Source organism: Zootoca vivipara, chromosome 8 (assembly GCF_965207765.1).
Source record: "Zootoca vivipara chromosome 8, rZooViv2.hap1.1, whole genome shotgun sequence".
Taxonomy (NCBI): domain Eukaryota; kingdom Metazoa; phylum Chordata; class Lepidosauria; order Squamata; family Lacertidae; genus Zootoca; species Zootoca vivipara.
Window position 1 is genome coordinate 47399323 of NC_142591.1, and position 19300 is coordinate 47418622.

Genomic DNA, 19300 nt, shown 5'->3' on the forward strand with positions numbered 1-19300 from the left:
ACTGGCACCCAGGGGCACCACATTGGCAATTCCTGCATTAAATAACTTAGAATCATTCTGTACATTACAGATAATCTAAAAAGAAGATAGAGATTATATAATTCTCAACTGTAATATTTCAAACCACTACTGGAGGGGCATTCACAATATAGCATACTCCCAACATATATTAAACTAGCACATCAAGAGAGGCCTATACTAAACTCTTCTTTTTTAATTATGTAGTGTTTCTGCCTACCTCTTGAGAATTTATACTAACCTCAGGAACTGCATTGGAAGTTTTAAAACATCCTCTTTGTTAAAAGTGTGACGTTCCCCCCCCCCAACCTTCGGTCCGAAATGGTGCAGTCCAGAATTCTACCACAACAGTCTAGAATCCCACCCCTCCAGTCTCATTTTGTATGTGTAGAATGGTTCTTACAATTCAAGGCATGATACACCTATGGCCCAGGGACCACAACTGCTCTTTCCCATGACATATTGATACCATCAGAAGCCCTGGATCATATATGCTAGGCTACATGTTCATGGTGTGGCTCTTCCCTATGGCGTTGTTGTCTCAGTTTCTAGCAGGAATAATGCTAGTGCGTGGAGAAGTTATAGAATGGGTTCTTCCCATTTGGTCTATGGCCTTTGACATTATATAAGAACACAAGAAGAGCCCTCCTGGATCTTTCCAAAAGTACATCTAGTCCAACATCCTGTTTTCACACTGTCCAACCAGTTACTCTGGAAAGCCCATAAGCAGGACCTGAGTGCAACAGAATTGCCTTTCTACTTCCTGTGCCACAACATTAATAGAACCACAGAATAGTAGAGTTGGAAGGGGCCCTGAGGATCATCTAGTAAAAGTAAAAAAAGGCTAAAGGACCCCTGGATGGTTAAGTCCAGTCAAATCATCTAGTCCAACCCCCCAGAATGCAGGAATATACAGCTGTCCCATCGAACCTGCAACCTTGGCATTATCAGTATGTACCTTGCTCTGAGAACTGTAGCTTCAACCATAGCAAGATTACTTGAGGAATGAAAATTAGGGAATTAAAGCCATGAGTAAACTGATTGTTAAAGACTACATAGCAGATTTATGATAGAAATAACAACTTGAACCTGCGCCCCCTGAGTTGCTATTGAGCGTGTCTTGCCCAGAATGTGCATCAACCCTGAGATTTTCCGTTTTCCTCAATATAAAATATCAGCCAATGGCTCCTGAATCTAATACAGGTTAATATAAACAAATTCATCTTATTTCCTTGGGATTTGAGCTTTGTGTGTGGGAGGATTTTATGAAATGTAGTCAAGGATACAGATGCTTTAGTAATTTTGTAGGTCAGCATGTTTTATTACTCTGTGTTAAATAAAATGGTTGTAGCCTTGCAGACATATTCGGCTTTTATGCTTAGCACTTTGATTCTTTGTTGCATGAAACATGTTACAGAAAGTTTTAAGGGAGGAGTGGGAATTAATGGTTTTCAGACTTGAATTGATGTTGCTAAGCCAAGCTTCAGAATGTGGAATAAATTTGTGATGGTGATGATGAATCAAGATACAGTACTAGTTTTCATTTGGGTTGTGTTGGAATGATAGTAGCTGTGTCCAGGCATTCTAAATCATTTGTGTGATGCAAGAGTGAGGGTGTGTATGCGCTAGCAGCATCCTCCGCAAGTTGGAAGGGTGACTTCTGCAGCAAGGGGCCTGTTTGAGTAGAGAGCGGGTTCCCTGTTTCGGACTTTACCTCTCCAGTCTGTGGAAGGTGATGGAGACAGCAATGAGTGGCAGATCTAACACGCCTTTCCTTTCACTCCCTCATTGCATGAGGGATTTTAGAACACACGAATAGACCTATTAGCCCAAAGTACATTCTACTTACATGTAGGGAATACTCAACTATAGGCTGGAGTGGGGGCATGGTTTTAGCCCCACCCCTGATGTCAGGTCTTCTTCTTTTAACTGCACATTGATCTATACTGCGTAAAAATTTCTGCATGTAGACTTGATGTCTATGGACCTTGTCCCAGTACATAAATGGCAAGTGCAGGCTGCTATTGCTTAATATAATGAAGTGCTACATGAATGGAGATTTGGCTATTTTTATTCTGTCGTTTATGTCCCAAATGGAAGTGTATGCATTTTCATTTTATGTACATGCTGCTTTGATATAGTAAATACCAAGTAAAATGAGAGGGTTGTCTTGTTTTTCAAATCCAGATGTCAAGACGGTATTTTCTGTGGACATAATACTTGATATTTTACATGGTTGAAGTTAGATATCTGACACCCAGTAATCATCACCTTTATATCCAGGAAACTGTTGTTCATTTCTTCCATGATCTGAATTGTTAATGAGGACCTGGGATGGACTGGTATTGTTTTTGAGTGTAATCTGTTAGTGATAGTAGCACATTGAAGTGTAGTATAAATAAGTAAAATAGCATCACTCCCCTCACTAATCCCGGGAACTGTAGTTTGGTAAGGGGCCTGAGAGTTGTTAGGCGGCCCCTATTTCCCTCATGGAACTGCAGTTCTCAGAGTTCCCTGTGAAGAGGAATTGATTGTTAATCCACTTTGGGAACTGTCACTCTGTGAAGGGAATAGGGGACACCGAAGAATTCTCAGAACCCTTAACAAACTACAGTTCCCAATATTTTTGTATTTGTGCAGTAGGGACCCCGGGGGTGGGGGGGGGAGAGAGCTATGGTACAGCTTTAAATGCCTAGTGTGGATGTGGCCCTAATGAAGAAGAAAGTTAAAGATGGCCTTTCCTTTCAGTTTGTATCTAAAACTTGTAGATATTTTGCATTTCAGGGAGAAAGCACTATGATTTTTCTTTTAGCAATAACAACCACAGGCAACTGAAGCTGACAGTGCTCAGCTGCAATCAATGTCAATATGTCTTTTAAATCGGGGTCTGCCACAATACTGATGGGATTTGAACATTCACATTTGATGCAGGGTTAGGTCAGTTTAAGAGGAATATAATATATTTCAGGCTTCTAAACTGATGAAAAATAAATATAAAATGTAGCTTTCCTTTCACTAATTAATGGTAGCTTCTGTTCATTGAATGTTTACATTTCCTTGCAGTTAAGAGAAACCATACCCTTCTTTGAATATATTGAAAAAGGTTGACATGGCTTCTTTTTAAAACAACTCTTCTTTATTGTACATTGCCATGTGCCTCTAATTAACTGAAATATGCATAAAATAATCCCACCTGTTTTTTTTCATTGTACCGTAACTGAGCTTGTGCTGCAGAGTATTTTTCAATGAAATAGGAAGTAATTGTTTTTAATTCTTTTGTCTTTAGAAGTGTTGTGTGCAAAGCATTATCGTCTAAGCAGACTACAGCTGTATTGCAATTACAAAATTAACCTCACAAGTCATTAGTGCTCATAAGGAAACAAAGGATATTAATTCATACTAGGCAGGACCTCCGCTGGTGAAGCGTAGGGTTTTCTCTTAAACCCACACACAAATCAAAGATGAGAGAGTAAAATGAAGATTTTAAGCAGGTATTAGCAGCAAGCTGATCTGTTCTAACTTGCTCGGCTCACATATCTGTGCTTGTAAATTCTTTAATGGGCGAATTCTCACATTAATATATTTCCTGACCTTCCTGTCTGGGCTCGTTTACTGTACAAAATATCCTGGCAGCTATTCTGTTTCTGCTCGTGTTTTGTATTGCATTATCATCCCCGTAGCCGATCCAGTTATAAAACACACAGGGGAAAAACCCCTCCCATTTGTAGATATTTATTCTTGTATCATTTTCTCCCAGATTTGCCAGAACACCATCATGTTCGTGTTCTGAAGGTTAATGCCCAAAGTCAAGCAGACAGAAGCCAAGTGCTGCAAGGTTTTCCAAGATTAGGACCGATTCCCTTCGCAGAAATAAATGATTCCTGCCATGTGCAGTGATTTTGTGCAGCACTACTCACGGCTGAGTGAGTGCATCAATACTGTAGCCCTTACATGCTGTACATACTGATGACACTGTGTTAACTTGATTGACTGAGCAGTATACGGGAGAAGATGCACCTGCAAGAGATGTTCAGACACACATTTTAGCCTGGGTTTGAAATATTTATTTTACATTTATTTTAACTTGGAAGCCTTAAGTCTCATATTCCATGGGTTCTCATGTTTCTGCTGCTAAGGTAGAGCAAACAGTTTATGTATGCTTCTTTGTTGTCAAAATTGTTATAGAAAATGATTTGAAGGTGCATCTTCCTTTATCTTTAAAGCCAAAAGCTTTTTTTCCATTCTTATTTCACAGTGTAGCATATGATATATAACAATATATAGTATTTTTGTATATAAAATACTGAAGAAAATAGCATAAAGGGGAACTAGTATGAATCCTGGCAAACTTGCAGCTAGATAAATATATTATGGGGCTCATTTGAATAATAGGCAAATGTTTTGTGTAATTCACTTGTAAACAACATTTTGTGTTATATTTTTCTGTTTTATTGTTTCCTTTGTAGGCATTGAGACAGCAGCAGAAAAGAAGAAATGGAGTGTCAATGATGGTAAACAAGACTGTTCCTCGTGTTGTTTTGACACCATTAAAGGTGTCTGATGAGCAGTCTGATTCACCCTCAGGTAAATAGCTAAAGGACTGTGCAACACCCATTTCTAGTAAAAGAGCCCTCCCTGTGGGCGAGAGCTATAATGTGCAAAATTTAGGATGGGTGGAAATAATGATGTCATTCTCACACAGTAGATTTTTATTCTCATTCTATGACCAATTTTATTAATTCAAGGGAGGAACTGAATTCTGGTCTATTAAGGGGGAGGGAGGGAGAAAAAGGCGTAATAAAATAAAATCAGCCAGCATTACAAAGAGCCTCTTTAAAGGAATGCAAAGAAGCATTTTTGGATGCTGATTCCTAATGAGAGAACTACATACTGGCATGCAGTGCCATCAGGGGGTAAAATAAATAACCATCACAGCTCCTGTGAGAGTATGAATTACTCTTAGTTCTGTCTTGCAATATCAGTTGTCCTTTTTTTTATATGATTTTGTGTTCTGGCTCCATCCTAATCACCACTGTGCAACCCTGACCTTTAGTTTTGGCTGCTACATTCTTCGCTGTGAATAGATTGTACAGATATCTGTGTCACTTTTTATTGTAGATTCCCTGGACATGGGAGAAAATTAACTTTACAAGGGAGGGGTTTCCTTTCTTCCTTTTATTTCTTTGTCCCCCCTATAATGGGAGTATGATTATTTCGAAAGACATCCCTAAGCTATCAGAAGAGGGCTTATTTGTAATGGATTAGCAAACATCTTTATTGACTGCTACATTCAAGGAACTTGTTTTCACCACTTATTCACCACGATTTATGAGCTTTTGCTTCATCGGTTCTGGTGACAGGGCATCAAATTGTCAAGCAGAAAACATTACCTTTAAATAGTGTAGCAGATGAAGTTGTCATTCTTATGGGTGTGTTGATTTTTTTCCCCCAGGAAAGAAATTCTACCTTTGTTTTTGTTCTTCAGTGTAATGTCTTTTTTTCTTTTTTCTGTTAAGGATCTGAATCTAAAAATGGTGAAGCAGACAGTTCTGATAAAGAAATGAAACATGGGCAAAAATCTCCAACTGGAAAACAAATGAGCCAGCACTTAAAGAGATTAAAAAAATCTGGTTTAGGTGAGTATGTCTCTAAAAGGTCGGGGGGGGGGTGTCACTTCATTGCATTATATCATAGAAAATAATACACATTCTGTAAACTCACTAGAGGAAGTTTTATAGTGTGTCTCTGATGTTTTGGATTTTCTCACTTTATGTGTGTCTTCCTCGTCTGTTCCTTCATCCCTCTGAACTCTGCAGGAGTTCCCTCTTATTGGGACCTTTCCCCCAGCATGCCTTTCTGCTGTTGACCTTTTCAATCTGACAGACCCAAGCTGTCCTAAATTGGCCATTTTGCAGCCAGCTGTTTCTTGCTTCATCTTCTTCTAACAGGGAAATATTATTACCCCCTGTTACGTTTCCCCCTTATTCCTGTACGGAATAATATATTATTATGTATTTCCCTTGGTGGACCACATTATTTATAAACTAGTATATTATTTATTGCCTGTTGTTAGACATCTAAACACCATGTTGGATAGTGGTTTTTTCCCCTTATTGCTCAATTATATGCAGATATTTATCCTAGGTGACCACATGTCTCAATAAACCATTTGGAAAGGCAAGCAGTTTGCTCTGTTTCACTTAAGAAATAGGTGTTTGGATTTATTCCTTTCTTTGTCTGTTCGCAAAAGTCTTCTGAAAAATAGTAACTGAATAAATTGTTTCCTCACCTCTTAAGAGTGATGGCTACATTTAGTACTCCACTGAATCCTTTGACTTGTAATGATTTAACCGAGTAGCCATCTTGGCTGAGTTAGAAATGGACTTATAAAGAGACTGTTTATCCTTTAAAAAAATCAATTTCCTATTTTTTTCAAGTTCATTCTGAATTGTATACCCAAGGTAACACCTGTGTTCTGAAGCATACATGTTTTCCCTGATAAGAATGATCAAATGTTCTTAAAATACCATTTATTAAAGTACTTAATCTTCTCCCAATTCATTTTGATCCCACAAAAATGCCCTTATAACCCATAATCAATATTTGGAGTGCAGCTGATTCATTGTTTAGCTCAAGTGTGTTGCTTTGAACTGGAATCTTTAAGAAGGGAATGTAAATGGATGAATAAATGGTCTTTTTGTGTCAGTAGTTGAAATGCTTCATTGCACCAAATCTTTCCATAATTTTCTTCTTCTTCTGGATCAGTTGTGTAAAATGTGGAGCATTTCAGCATAAATTCCTTCAAAAGGCTAGAATGAACATCTTACAGAGCTCTGTTTAGTTGTGGTTTTAATTCTGTCTGCTGATATTATTTTTATCATATTAATATATTACTGCTGGCTGAAATAGTAACAAGAAATGATGTTTGAGAAGCTCTAATGCACTTTCTTATTCCTTACAGTAAATGCTTAAGTGAAGTTATTTATTGAATAGGCATTCTCTGCAAAATCAAGTATTCTTTTGTGTGTCCTCTTTGATTCTTAGGAACTTCATAAAGTCTAAGTTGGAAGGCAAGGATATTTGTGTGTGTGTGAAAATGTTATTTCAGACCTAGTTAGATGCATGTTTTAAAGACCAACTAAGCTGAGCATCTAAAATAGTTGAACTTAGAGATCTATCTCCATTATGAAAGCTCTGGATTGTATTTAGCAGTCAGGTAAGCAGAAGGCCACTTGTGCAATTACCTGTAATCTTTCTCCTCCCCTCCTATATACATATATATCCCTGTATACCCCTAAGTACTTTTTCAGAGAGTATGAGATCCTCCATGGGGGAATACAGTGGAGGAGAGAATCACCCAAACTTGGGCAGAGGCGGCTGGCACAAGCAACTTCCCACTCACACAAGCTACCTCTGCCCAATTTTGCACAAATCTATGGAGAATTTATCTTCCAGAGAATCTCAGCTTTCATTTTAAAATTAAAAAGGAGCAAATTTCTAGCTCTATATACAGGATTGGGAACCTACAGCTTGCTAGATGTACAAGTCCCACCACCCCTGACTTTTGCCATGCTAGTTCAGACTTATGGGAGTTGGCCGTTCAACTCTAGAGGGTCACAGGTTCCCCATTCATGCCAGAACAGCTGCAGAAAGAGAGTAGATTTGAAAGTATGTGGGTAGTGTCTCTCATATTTTTAAAAAAGGGGTGGGGATGTGAGTAGGCTATCCAGTGGTTGAGTAAATCAATGTGTTCAGACTGTGCACTTGGCCCTCTTAAAAATACCCGAGAACATGGTTTGAGGGCATATGATGCATGCATCTGACTGAAGCAAAAGGAAAGATACCAAGAACTCTGGCCAGAAATTTCAATGCTAGGAATAAATTTCTGGCCAGAGTTCTTGGTATCTTTCCTTCTGACTGAAGCAGAGCATGTCTGGGTCTGAGTAGTGTCTCCATGGGAGATCTGGGAATCTCAAATAAGGCATCTTGAGTCCCATGATGAAAGCAAGGTTGGAAATTCACTCAAGCAATTTTTGTTTAAAACTACATTTATTTTTGTTCATTTCTATGAAATTTTGCACAACAATTGAAGTTTTAACAGAAGAATTTGATGAAATAATGAGAATGGAAACTGGCTCATTCCCTTTAGTTAGTTAGTTCCATCTTTGGAAGCATTACCTTTAAAATATGCAAGGAAGAATGGATGCTGTAGAAATGCAAGAAGGAAATGATATGTATAGGCAAAAGATTTTATTGGATAAGGTTGCACTCCTCTCCACCACATTGAAAACTACTGTATTATAACAAATATAAATGAAGCTTTGATTTTTAAAAATGTTCTTGAATTTGTGGTAAAGGTAGATTTGTTTTGTTTTGTGTGTTTAATCCAGGACACTTGAAATGGACCAAAGCCGAGGATATTGACATAGAAACTCCAGGATCTATACTTGTGAACACTAACCTGAGGGCTTTAATAAACAAACACACATTTCTTTCCTTACCTCAGCATTTTCAACAATACCTCTTGCTTTTGCTTCCAGAAGTAGATAGACAGGTAAGGTTTTTTTGTTTTGTTTTTAAAGCATACGGTAATTGCTTTCATGGGCATTCTTTTGTAATTGCTGCTTTTCTATAGCTTAACATGATGCATATTGTTCAGACTCACTGACACAAGTAAGTGCTTCTCAACACCATGCATAACTAAATTATGGAATTCACTGTCAGAGGAAGTAATGAAGTGGACTAGCAAAGGTGTTTTTAAAAAGGATTAGACACATTCCAGAAGAAAATGTGTAACAAAAGCTGTTAGCCATGACAGCAAACTATGAAATCTCAACCAGGCTGTGGTGCCTTATAGAAGTTATAGCAGCGGTGCAGGGACCTTCCCCCCCCCCCCATTGATTCATCTCCCAGCAGTGTTGTAGCGTCTAAAGACTACTTAGCATATGAGTAGGGCTGAGATAAATGTATGTGTTTTTCAGCTTTCATGTCAACATTCACGTGCTTGATAATATAGAACTTCTTGCTGAACAGCTAAGCAAATTTTACAAAAATCAAAAGAATTTATTTGCTGTTTGGATATCTAACCAGTTACATGTCAGATATGGGTGTGTAAAAGCCCACAAAGTCTGATTCTGAAGGTGCAGGGAGCTAGCACATAGAGCACAGATCAGGTAACATCCTGAGCCTTGGAAACAAGGCAGTCAGAGCTTCCCTGACCAAGCTTCTTCCTTCTTCTTCTTTCTTTGGCGATCACTCGTAGCCAAGTAAGATTGTCTTCCACAAACACGGTTTTAAAAATGAGTCCGTAAGTGACTGTGGAGGCCAATTCTGGATCCACATGTCCTTCCACAGTGGGACATAGGTTTCCGGGCGGGAGTTGATCATGGTGAGAGTTTGCCAAGTGTGCTTTCCTCTTAGCACGTTTATCCCTTTCGTCCTGAGTTTGAGTGTCTTCAAATCCCATGACACCATTGCTAAAGGCTGTTCTCCAATTGGAGTACTCGCAGGCCAGTGTTTCCCAGTTGTCTGTGTTTGTAATGCATTTTTTAAGGATTTGCCTTGAGTCTTTAAAGCTCTTTTGTTGACCACCAGCATTACGCGTTCCACTTTTAAGTTTGGAATAGAGTAGTTGCTTTGGAAGACGATCATCAGGCATTCACACAACATGACCAGTCCAACAAAGTTGATGTTGCAGAATCATTGCTTCAACACTGGTGATCTTTGCTTCTTCCAGTACACTGATATTAGTTCGCCTGTCTTCCCAAGTGATGTGTAAAAAATTTCGGAGACACCAAGCTAGGGGATGCTCTGCAACCAGCTGAACAAAGCCTAGGCAGATTTCCTTTATATGCTTTCTGTGAGCCCTTCCCCAGAGCAATGTGATTGGGAGCAGCCCTGCCTGGACCTGCCTTGCCTATAGTCACATGGGTTAAACTATGTTTCAGCTCAGGTCTAGTATGGACTTGTGTAGCTGGCCCCATCCACATGATGTAAGGCCTTCAAATGATACAGCAACACTATGGGAAGTGCGTCTTATGCTACTGCTGTAACATCTAAAGCAAATAACTCCTCCTTACTCGTTCTTAAGAACCAGTAATTTTTGTTGTATTCAGCATGGCACTAAGTGGATCATTCTGTCAGTGCAAGAATGAAGCAGCAACTACTTCCCCAAAACATTGCAGGATCTCACTTACCTATGCAACACTTGCTTCAAATACAGGCAATCTAACTGGTGTTCCACTATATCTGAGGGATATTTATGTCTTTTCTCATCTGTTTCAAAGAAAATAATGATGACACCTGTTTCATACTTGTCCTCAAATGGATTGACTGCATTCTCCAAAAGTTCAAGTCCTGTGATTCATCCTGATCTGTTTTAGGAATTGGAATTATCTGACACTGATAGATCTGATGGAGGCTTACTTACACTTCCTATCAGACGAAGGACTACAGGCCCCCTCATTTCAGCTATGGGGAAGAACAATCACAATTCTAAGCCCTTTTGGTTGGACTCGCCTCCACTTCCAGGATCTTTATTAAAATCCTGGTAGACCAAGTGACTTTCCCCAGAAGCACAGGCATGAGGCAATCTCCTAGTCCGATCATCATCTCGTAACGGTAGTTCCAAGACACAGCCGTGACCTTATTGATGGGGTAACACCATGGGTTTTCATCAGTAGTACATTTTTTCCCTTATACACCCTTTTCACATAGTTTTTCTGCCTCCTGGCCAACAAATTTATATGAAGTCTCCAGAAAAGCACCTGTACAGTGAATCCAAGATCTCATTTTCAGCCTCTAGCCAGTTTACTGTTAATGATGGAATCATGTCTAGATTCCATCCGTTGGACAAATCTATACCTCAGACTGCTACAGACATTCTTCTTGAGGTACAAAGCTTCAAAACACCAACAGTCTCAACCCTGACATCCAGGTCCCACCCAGATGCAGAACTTCTTCAGATTGTGGACCTCAGAGTCACACCTGTTTGGGGGATATTCTCTTACAGGAAGCCAGCTGAGTCTTTCCGACAATAGAAGCTAACTGAGCAATAGGAGAAGTGGAAGTGTTTATCTTATAGCATTGCAAGCAATGGAGAAAGGGGAGGTGACTTTACCCCTCCACATATTGAAGCCTTTGCTAGTCTGATATTGGATGGCAATGTTGAGCAAAACACACATCTGGGTAAGCCCACCTGCTAAGCAAGCTCTACAGATGGAGGATCAAGGAACCGCCTTTGGGTTGAATGGTTTGGCTTCCTTGCCCTTACATTTTGCTCAACAGAATCCACTTTCTCAAGCAGTGCAGCAGAGCTTTGGGTGGCTTATTTTTAGACCTCACTGTAATAGAAGGTACAAAGTCCACTCTAGTCAGCTTTTTAACCAAATTTGTCTTTTTCTACTGTAGCATAAAATCTGTTCTCTTAATGTAATGGGCAAGTGGCAAGGTTTCCCAAAGCACTTAGGCTTCCACACGACTACAAATCAATATGAGTAACCAAGATACAATTTCCATCCCTATCTTTTTTTTCCAAGAAGCAGTCAACCTTCCATTAAAAAGGGGTGGGTGGGAATGGAACAGTGACTTCTTAAGTGCTTTTATGCCTAGGTAATATTGAAAGGCCATTTTTATGTCTGATATTTTAATAAATCATCCCATTACCATATATAATGACAAATTGTTTAAGGTGCTAGCTGCAATCCAGAATGTGCCAGAGGGGTTCTGCCCTTTTATTTTGGTGCTGCAGCTCCTCCATCTCTGCCTGTTCTACACTGTAAACTTCCCTTCGACTAAGATGATGAATTTCTTGCCAACGCTTTTCTGGATTGTGGTCATTATGTGACTGGCATATGGTCATTATGTTTAAGAAACTGTTTTGTAAGCCAGTCTTCTTTTGTTCCTCATGGGAAGGTGTATTTGTGATTACCTGCAAATATTCTTAGGCACATCTAGTTACTTACTCTCCATTTGCAAGTACCTTGGGAATGGTTTGCATTCTGTGCCTGCTGCTAAGTTTCAACTAAGTATGTGCTGCAGTGAGCTGTGGGGCGCAGGAATGACAACTCCATTGCTTTTCTAGGGATCACAGCTGAGGGGTAGAGCACAATGGTTTGCATGCAGAACTCAGGTTTAATTAATGGTAATCTGAGTGAACGGGATCGTGGGTGGAAAGAGCTGGGAAATAACCTACCTGAGAGTCAGCATAGGTGGTGTGTGGCTAGATGGATCAGTGGTCTGACTCAGCATAAGGCATCTTCTTAATGCTTTCATTTCACCTGTTACCTTCTAATTTTCACTCCCTTTTGTGCCTTGCAAGACAGCAGAGTTGCTGCAGTCAAACTACGCATTTTAGCCGAGTTTGGTGTACCTCCGCTTCACCACAGTGTGTGAATTGGCCCACAGTATTGTTGAATTCAGCATTTTTAGCCTTTCTATATTACCGTATTATTATTATTATTGTTGTTGTTGAAGTTGATTTAAAACACCATCTTTATTCTTTACGTTCTCATTGTTGATGGTCCTGCACATTTTATAAGCTTGCTACCTATGGCACACTAACTCTTACCCCACCTACGGTAGCATAAGATGGTTACCAGGGTACAATTAGGTTCTACTGTTCCATTTCTTTCTGAAGCCAGTTTTAAATCTACAGCTCTTGATCTAAAAACTAGATGATGAGCACTAGCTTCTGGCTTTGCAGCTCAGTTGGTTAGTGTGTGGTGCTGACAATACCAAGGTTGCAGGTTTGATCCCCGTAAGGGACAGCTGCATATTCTTGCATTGCAGGGGGTTAGACTGGACAATCCTCAAGGTCCATACCAACTCTATGATTGTATGAGATAAAGCTTCTATGAGCACCCAAATCTCAGTATTTGATTGGTTGATTGGTAGTACATGCTTATACCTTGCACCGTGTTTATTTTAGTAGTTATATTTGTATGCCTATAGGAAAATGTTCTTTTGTTGTACCTAGTTTCTGTACATTTACACTTGGGTTTGATCTACGGTAATTAGTCATGTTTTAGGCCTCAATGAAATCAGTGAGCAAGATAATCTTGTTGATTTCAGAGGGACTAATGCATTTCCTCTGATTCCAACTTATTGTACTTGTATAGTCTAGCGTTCCTACTTTCCTCTTACCTTCTATATCGGGCACCCCCAAACTTCGGCCCTCCAGATGTTTTGGACTACAATTCCCATCATCTCTGACCACTGGTCCTATTAGCTAGGGATCATGGGAGTTGTAGGCCAAAACATCTGGAGGGCCGCAGTTTGGGGATGCCTGTTCTACATCATAGTTTGTTATCCTCCTCTTTTTTTGCATTTCCAATCCTATTAAGTACTAGGGTTCCTATTGGCACACCAATGTACCGTGACCAATATAGGTGTCTCACAAAGCAAGATGAACATCAGATGTGGTGTGTTTAATGTACATGACATACGCTTCTACGTTTGCAATCTGACTTGATATATATCCTCAGTTTAATACAGTGAAGAAAAACAGCTTTTGATTTTAATTTGACTTGGAAAATCATTTCTCATATCCCATTCGGTATGTAAAACTAGCGTAAAGGTTCGTCAGTACAACGTTATGAATGCCATCAAACCTTCTTCTTAATGGCCCTGCACAGTCCTCCTTCAGGATTCAAGACAATTTATGGACCAGTCCAATGCATGATTTTGAAATGTGCCTTGGCATCAAGCAATTACAGAGCAGCTTGGACATTGATTCCCCCCCCCCCTAGCTTACACTTATACACCATTGAAAAATTTCATCTTCATGGAAGTTGCTCAGTTGAACTATTAGTATATTATAATAACCTTTTCTGGGTTTTCTAGATCACATGCTATATGGGCCTGTTTTTTGTTCTGACTTGTCAGTTATGAACACTTTTCTTTTAATTTGGTAATTTTATTTCTTGCCTTTTTGAATCCTCATGATGAAATGGTAGGCAGGCAGAAAAGGGATGTAACATGAGCCCAAATAGTTTGTTTCGCTTAATAGTAGCAAAAGTGTGGTAGAGCTATTCCATCTCTTTTCTTTCTGATGTGGATACACTGAATTAAAATTTGTAACGGCCACACTTTTGTATGACATAGCGAGCTCACATCTCACACATCTGATAAATTGGCTCCCGAGAGGTTTGTCCAAATTCTGAAGCCAAGGCACGATGATTGCTCAGCATTGTTTTACAAGCTTTTCCTTTATATCTTAATAGTACATATGCTTTTAATTTGTATGTACTATTATATCTATTGTAAACTGAAAACCTGTCAACCAATGTTTTGTCTATATTTCTGACATTAAATGTGTTTAGTGACAACCCTCCCTTTTCAAATATCTTCAGGAAATTATCTAAATTTCTCTTTATGGCATACTTCTTCAAAAATGTAAAAATGAAACAGAAGTTTAATGCTTTCTATTAAAAATGAAGAATTCATATTAAATAATATATTGCTAACTTACTGAGGTAAGCTTTTAGTGTGCTGAAACTCAAGCTTTACCATTGTGAAACAGTATAATAAAACCATATATAATTTATTACAGCCTGTGTTAATACTAGAATCCCTGCCTGTATTAACAAAATCTTTTATTTGAGAAATATACCATCTAAATATTAATTATGTAGGATGCTTGAACAGTAGCTTTTATATAAGAGCAATAGCAATACTGGTCAGGGTGAAGGGGGAGAATAATAATGGATTTAGACTGGTTGAGTTTTTCTTAATATATCAGCCATGTAGAAGTGCCCAAACACCTGTAAAATAATGATACATCCTTTCTGAAGAGCATTAGGATTTTAGTAGAAATTCTATAGAAAGTTGCCAAATTCTGTAGCATGCTGGTGCTGCAGTGGTCTTTGGAAACGAGTTAATTTAGGCATCGGTAGGAAATTAACTGACCAGGTGCTGTTCTGTTTACTAATGTTTGACATTTTCATGGCTTGTGAAAATAGCACTGGGCTATGACAAATGTTCCCCCCGTTAAATAGAACAGAAACAATAGCTAAAATGTTTCTAGTGTGAATTCTCTGTAAAATAATTGCTTGAGTTTGAGAATTAACACCTCCATTGTGCTTAATAAGACAAAACCAGAATTCCAAGCCCAACAGAATAATAAGAATAATAAAAATAATAAAATGCATTTCAAAAACATTTGTTGTTCTGGCTCATTAAAGCATTGCCTTTGTTGGACAGCACTTCTTGAAGGCCATAAAAATTAATAGTGTATTTTAAAGTGCTTTATTAGCATGTTTCTCCAAATACTAATTTAGCTTTAGTGGCTAATTGCACCATCTCTATGGCCATGGACTGTTGAAGTAAAACACCTACTTTAACACTCTTTTTTACACTATTTCAAGTAGAAATGCATCCTCTAGGGCAGGGTTTCCCCAACTTAGGTCTCCAGATGTTTTTGGACTACAGTTCCCATCATCCCTGGCCACTGGTCCTGCTAGCTAGGGATGATGGGAATTGTAGTCCAACAACAGCTGGAGACCTAAGTTGGGGGAACCCCCCTCTAAGGTATCTCTTTGATCTTGCAGGTTTTTGATTCTTTGTAGGAATTTTGTAGAACAGATTTCAATTGGATGTAATTTGGCTTATCCTTCTGCAATTCTTCTCCTCTTAGAACAAATTTTGAGAGACTAAGCATGGTTGGAAATGGAAAGTGAGAAACGTGATTTGGTATGCCTTTTAAAATGGGCATCTCCACATTGCAGATGTCCCTGCTAAAGGTGGTCAGCATTCTATAGTTCCCTCATTTGCTGGAGTCCTTACTGTTCTTTTCATTCCTTGGGAGACCAACTTAACAGTTGTTATCATGTGGGATGGCTCTCAGTGCCCCCTCAGTATAAGAAGAGAGATTGGTGGATACCAAGGCCTGGCAGCTAGGGGATAGATCTGCCACTTTCTTGATGACATTGTGGTTACTATTCCCAAGAAGTTCAACAATGTATCCTGGGAAGATGTGATTAACAAATACATCAAGAGTTTCCTTTCTTCTCATTGGTTCCAAGAGTAACTATTCTAAGACCCATCAGTTGTTGCCTCCTTTCCATGACTCACTTTCTGAAAGTCACATTACACTGAATATGTTTCCTTGATTTCTCTGTGCATCTCAGGATCATAGCTGTCAAGTCTCCCGTTTTCTCCGGGAAACCCCCGGCTGTCCCCAGCCGAAAAAATGGATTTTTTTGTTTTTCCCCAGTTTATTCTGGCACGACGGCCATTATGGAACTGGGCAGAGCATGCTCAGAAGCTTTTGATGCTGCTCTGCCCAGTTCCAAAATGAATGCAGCGTGACTTCCGGTATGCTACTTTCGGTCCGGTCCCTTATTTTTCAGAGAGGAACTTGGCAGGTATGCTCAGGATTTTCATTGGAAAGTCGATCAAGCAGGGGCACAGAGAGCAGTAGTATGTTCCTAGTAAGGTAAAGGTAAAGGGACCCCTGACCATTAGGTCCAGTCGTGACCGACTCTGGGGTTGCGGGTTATTCCTAGTACTGTGTTGCTTTACTGGCTTGGAATTTCTACCCTAAGCAATTCTGTGAATTAATTTTTCTTTTAAGGTTTCTTATATGAGATTTCTGAAGTGTTGGTCTCACTATTGGTTGCTGTTTGTTTAAAAAAAAATTCGCAGAAAATGCTACAATGAAGTAACAATTGCTGTTAGAAATTTTATATATATATACACAAACGAACAGTTCACACCATATTATCTTCTGATATTGCTAAAATTACTTTTCGCCGCAGTTTTTGTTTCAGCTTACTACTGTCATGAAAATATGTGCTGGATCAGAAACTGAGTTACATTGCAATCCCAAACATACGCTCCACTGAATACAATGCGTCTTCCTTCTGAATAAACATGCATCAGATTATGCTGTTAGAATCAGTAGTAATTGATCATCCTTAATGTAGGCACACAGATGCTGGGTTAGGCCACTTGCATTTAATATGATGACTATAATGAAAATGCTATTTAAATATTAGATTATCCCTCTTGTTATTCCCACTTTCTATCCTTCCCTTTTTCACGTAATTGGAGCTCTATTCTTATGTACTCTTAGTTGAAGCAATATCTGACAGTGTCTTCTGCTACCACCGGCTTATTTTCTAGATGGGAAGTGATGGAGTTTTGCGCCTCAGTAGTTCCGCTCTAAATAATGAATTCTTTGCATATGCAGCACAAGGGTGGAAACAACGATTGGCAGAAGGTAATTTTCTATTTGTTATTAGATTTAACAAAATAGTGATTTTCCCTCCCCGAAGAGATACCTTCTTGTGTCATGGCCAAGAATACACACACTCAAAATACATTTGTAAGATAAAATGTAAAGTGACAGGACTTAAAAATTATACACTCTAGTTCATCTTCAAATTGATTTAAGCACATCTGTTTATTGCACCTGAGTAGGGGAGGTCACTTGGGCAGCCTTTTTAAAAATACGAACAAGCATTTTCATCAGTGTCAACTTTGGAAAACTAAATGCATGTGACTAAATCAGCCAATATATTTCAGAAATGCCAAAGGTAGTGCTGCAAATAAAATATTATTCTTGGTTTCTCTCAGATTAGTTTTGCACTGAAATTTGAACAAGTAAAGGTTTAATTCATTCCTGCTTCAGAGGCTAGGACCTGAACCAATGGATTCAAGTTAAAAGAAAGAAGATTCAGACTAAGCATCAGGAAGAGCTTTCTGACAGTGAGAGCTGTTCGACAGTGGAACAGACTCCCACAAAAGGTGGTAGACCTTTCCTTAGAGGTTTTAAAGCAGAGTGTTGGATGTCCATCTGTTATGAGATTCCTGCATTGCAGGGGATTGGACTAGATGACCCTCAGGGTCCCTTCCAACTCTATGATTCTATGAGAGCTGAAATGCCCCCCCCCTTACTGCAGACATCCATGCCACCTGAAAAGCTGCTCCCAAAGGTTGGGGGACCTTCTGGAGCAGCATCCAATACAGTACAAGGAACTGCAGCTGGATGAGGATATTGAGAAAGTTGTGGTGCATGTGTGAAACTGCTTGGATATGTGCACTGGAATCTCTGGAACTTGTCCCATCTAAGAAACCTTACAACACAAATGTCCAAGCAATGTTTGCACATCGTCTGTTCAATGGCGCTTCTGCAGAGACCCCCACTCAAATCCCAACTGCACTCTTGTAAAAATCCTTAGGAACTTGTATTCAAATATTTGGGGAACCCATATTCAACCCCCCCTCTTTGTATCTTTTAGGAGAATTTACTCCTGAAATGCAGCTGCGCATCAGACAAGAGATTGAAAAGGAGAAGAAAACAGAGCACTGGAAAGAGAAGTTCTTTGAAAGATTTTATGGGGAAAAGTAAGTATCAAAGTAAAAAAAAAATTAAAGAATTGGCCTGAGATTTACATTAATATATTAATATATACATTAACATGTATTTCTTTCACATAGATCAGTTATTTGGTTTAAAAATAAACTGCCTAGTTAATTGTGGTAATAGTTTTAGCCTCACATTATTATTGGATTCTGACATGTTTTTTGCCCACTCCTGCCATTTCTTTCTCTCAAAACCCACAAATCTCACCTCAAAGACTTATCTAGAAAAGTCTTGCATGGACCATTTCAACCTTTGTTGCCTATGCTTTTCACTATGCCAGCAATCCCCTACAAACTTCTGTCCCCCACTAATCATTTATCAAACCATCTGCTGTATCTGAATTGTAAATTTACGAGCAGGGACAATGTCATTTCTATATTTCAAGGCAGGTTGTTGGAGATAAATGTGAAGAGAGAAGTGTAATTGTAGATAATTTACGGTACTGGCAGCAGCTCTGGTATTGCAAATAGCGGATAAAATTATTGCAGTATGTCAGCAGTTTCCTAAAACGCAGGTCTGCTCCAATTATATTTAAAGTTGGGATGAGCATGCAGTTTAAAGCATAAAGGGGGCAGGAGGCTGACCTTCCGGCGTTCCCCCTTAGTTTTTCTCCCCAGTCTCTTTGCCCTCATTGCTATTCTGCCAGCTTTGCTCACTTCTGGTATAAGCATCTCCCACCCACTTTAATTCACATATCATGTCCTGGTGTTTTACACAAGTTTAAACATTGCCATGCATAATTTTTTTCAAAAGTTGCCATGAAGTCAACAGCGTTCTGGTTTAGTTTTAAATTATTTTCTAATCTGTAAGACTAGGGTCTCCAATGTAGTGTCTGTGGGTCACAGTGCATGTTCTCCACTCTTGTGTTCTGTTCTCTCCCCTTTGTCGAGTCTCTCCAGGGCAGTAGCTCTGAGC

General features: G+C 39.1%; 1 protein-coding gene across 1 annotated transcript in view; it reads left to right on the plus strand.

Annotated features, from left to right (window-relative positions):
• Window positions 1–19300, plus strand: part of ASXL3 (ASXL transcriptional regulator 3) — a 103113-nt gene that overhangs the window by 74444 nt on the left and 9369 nt on the right. The window contains exons 6-10 of the mRNA XM_035125483.3: window positions 4485–4602; window positions 5535–5654; window positions 8409–8572; window positions 17143–17239; window positions 18261–18366. Coding sequence (XP_034981374.2) covers window positions 4485–4602; window positions 5535–5654; window positions 8409–8572; window positions 17143–17239; window positions 18261–18366 — 605 coding nt within the window. The remainder of the gene's footprint in view (window positions 1–4484; window positions 4603–5534; window positions 5655–8408; window positions 8573–17142; window positions 17240–18260; window positions 18367–19300) is intronic.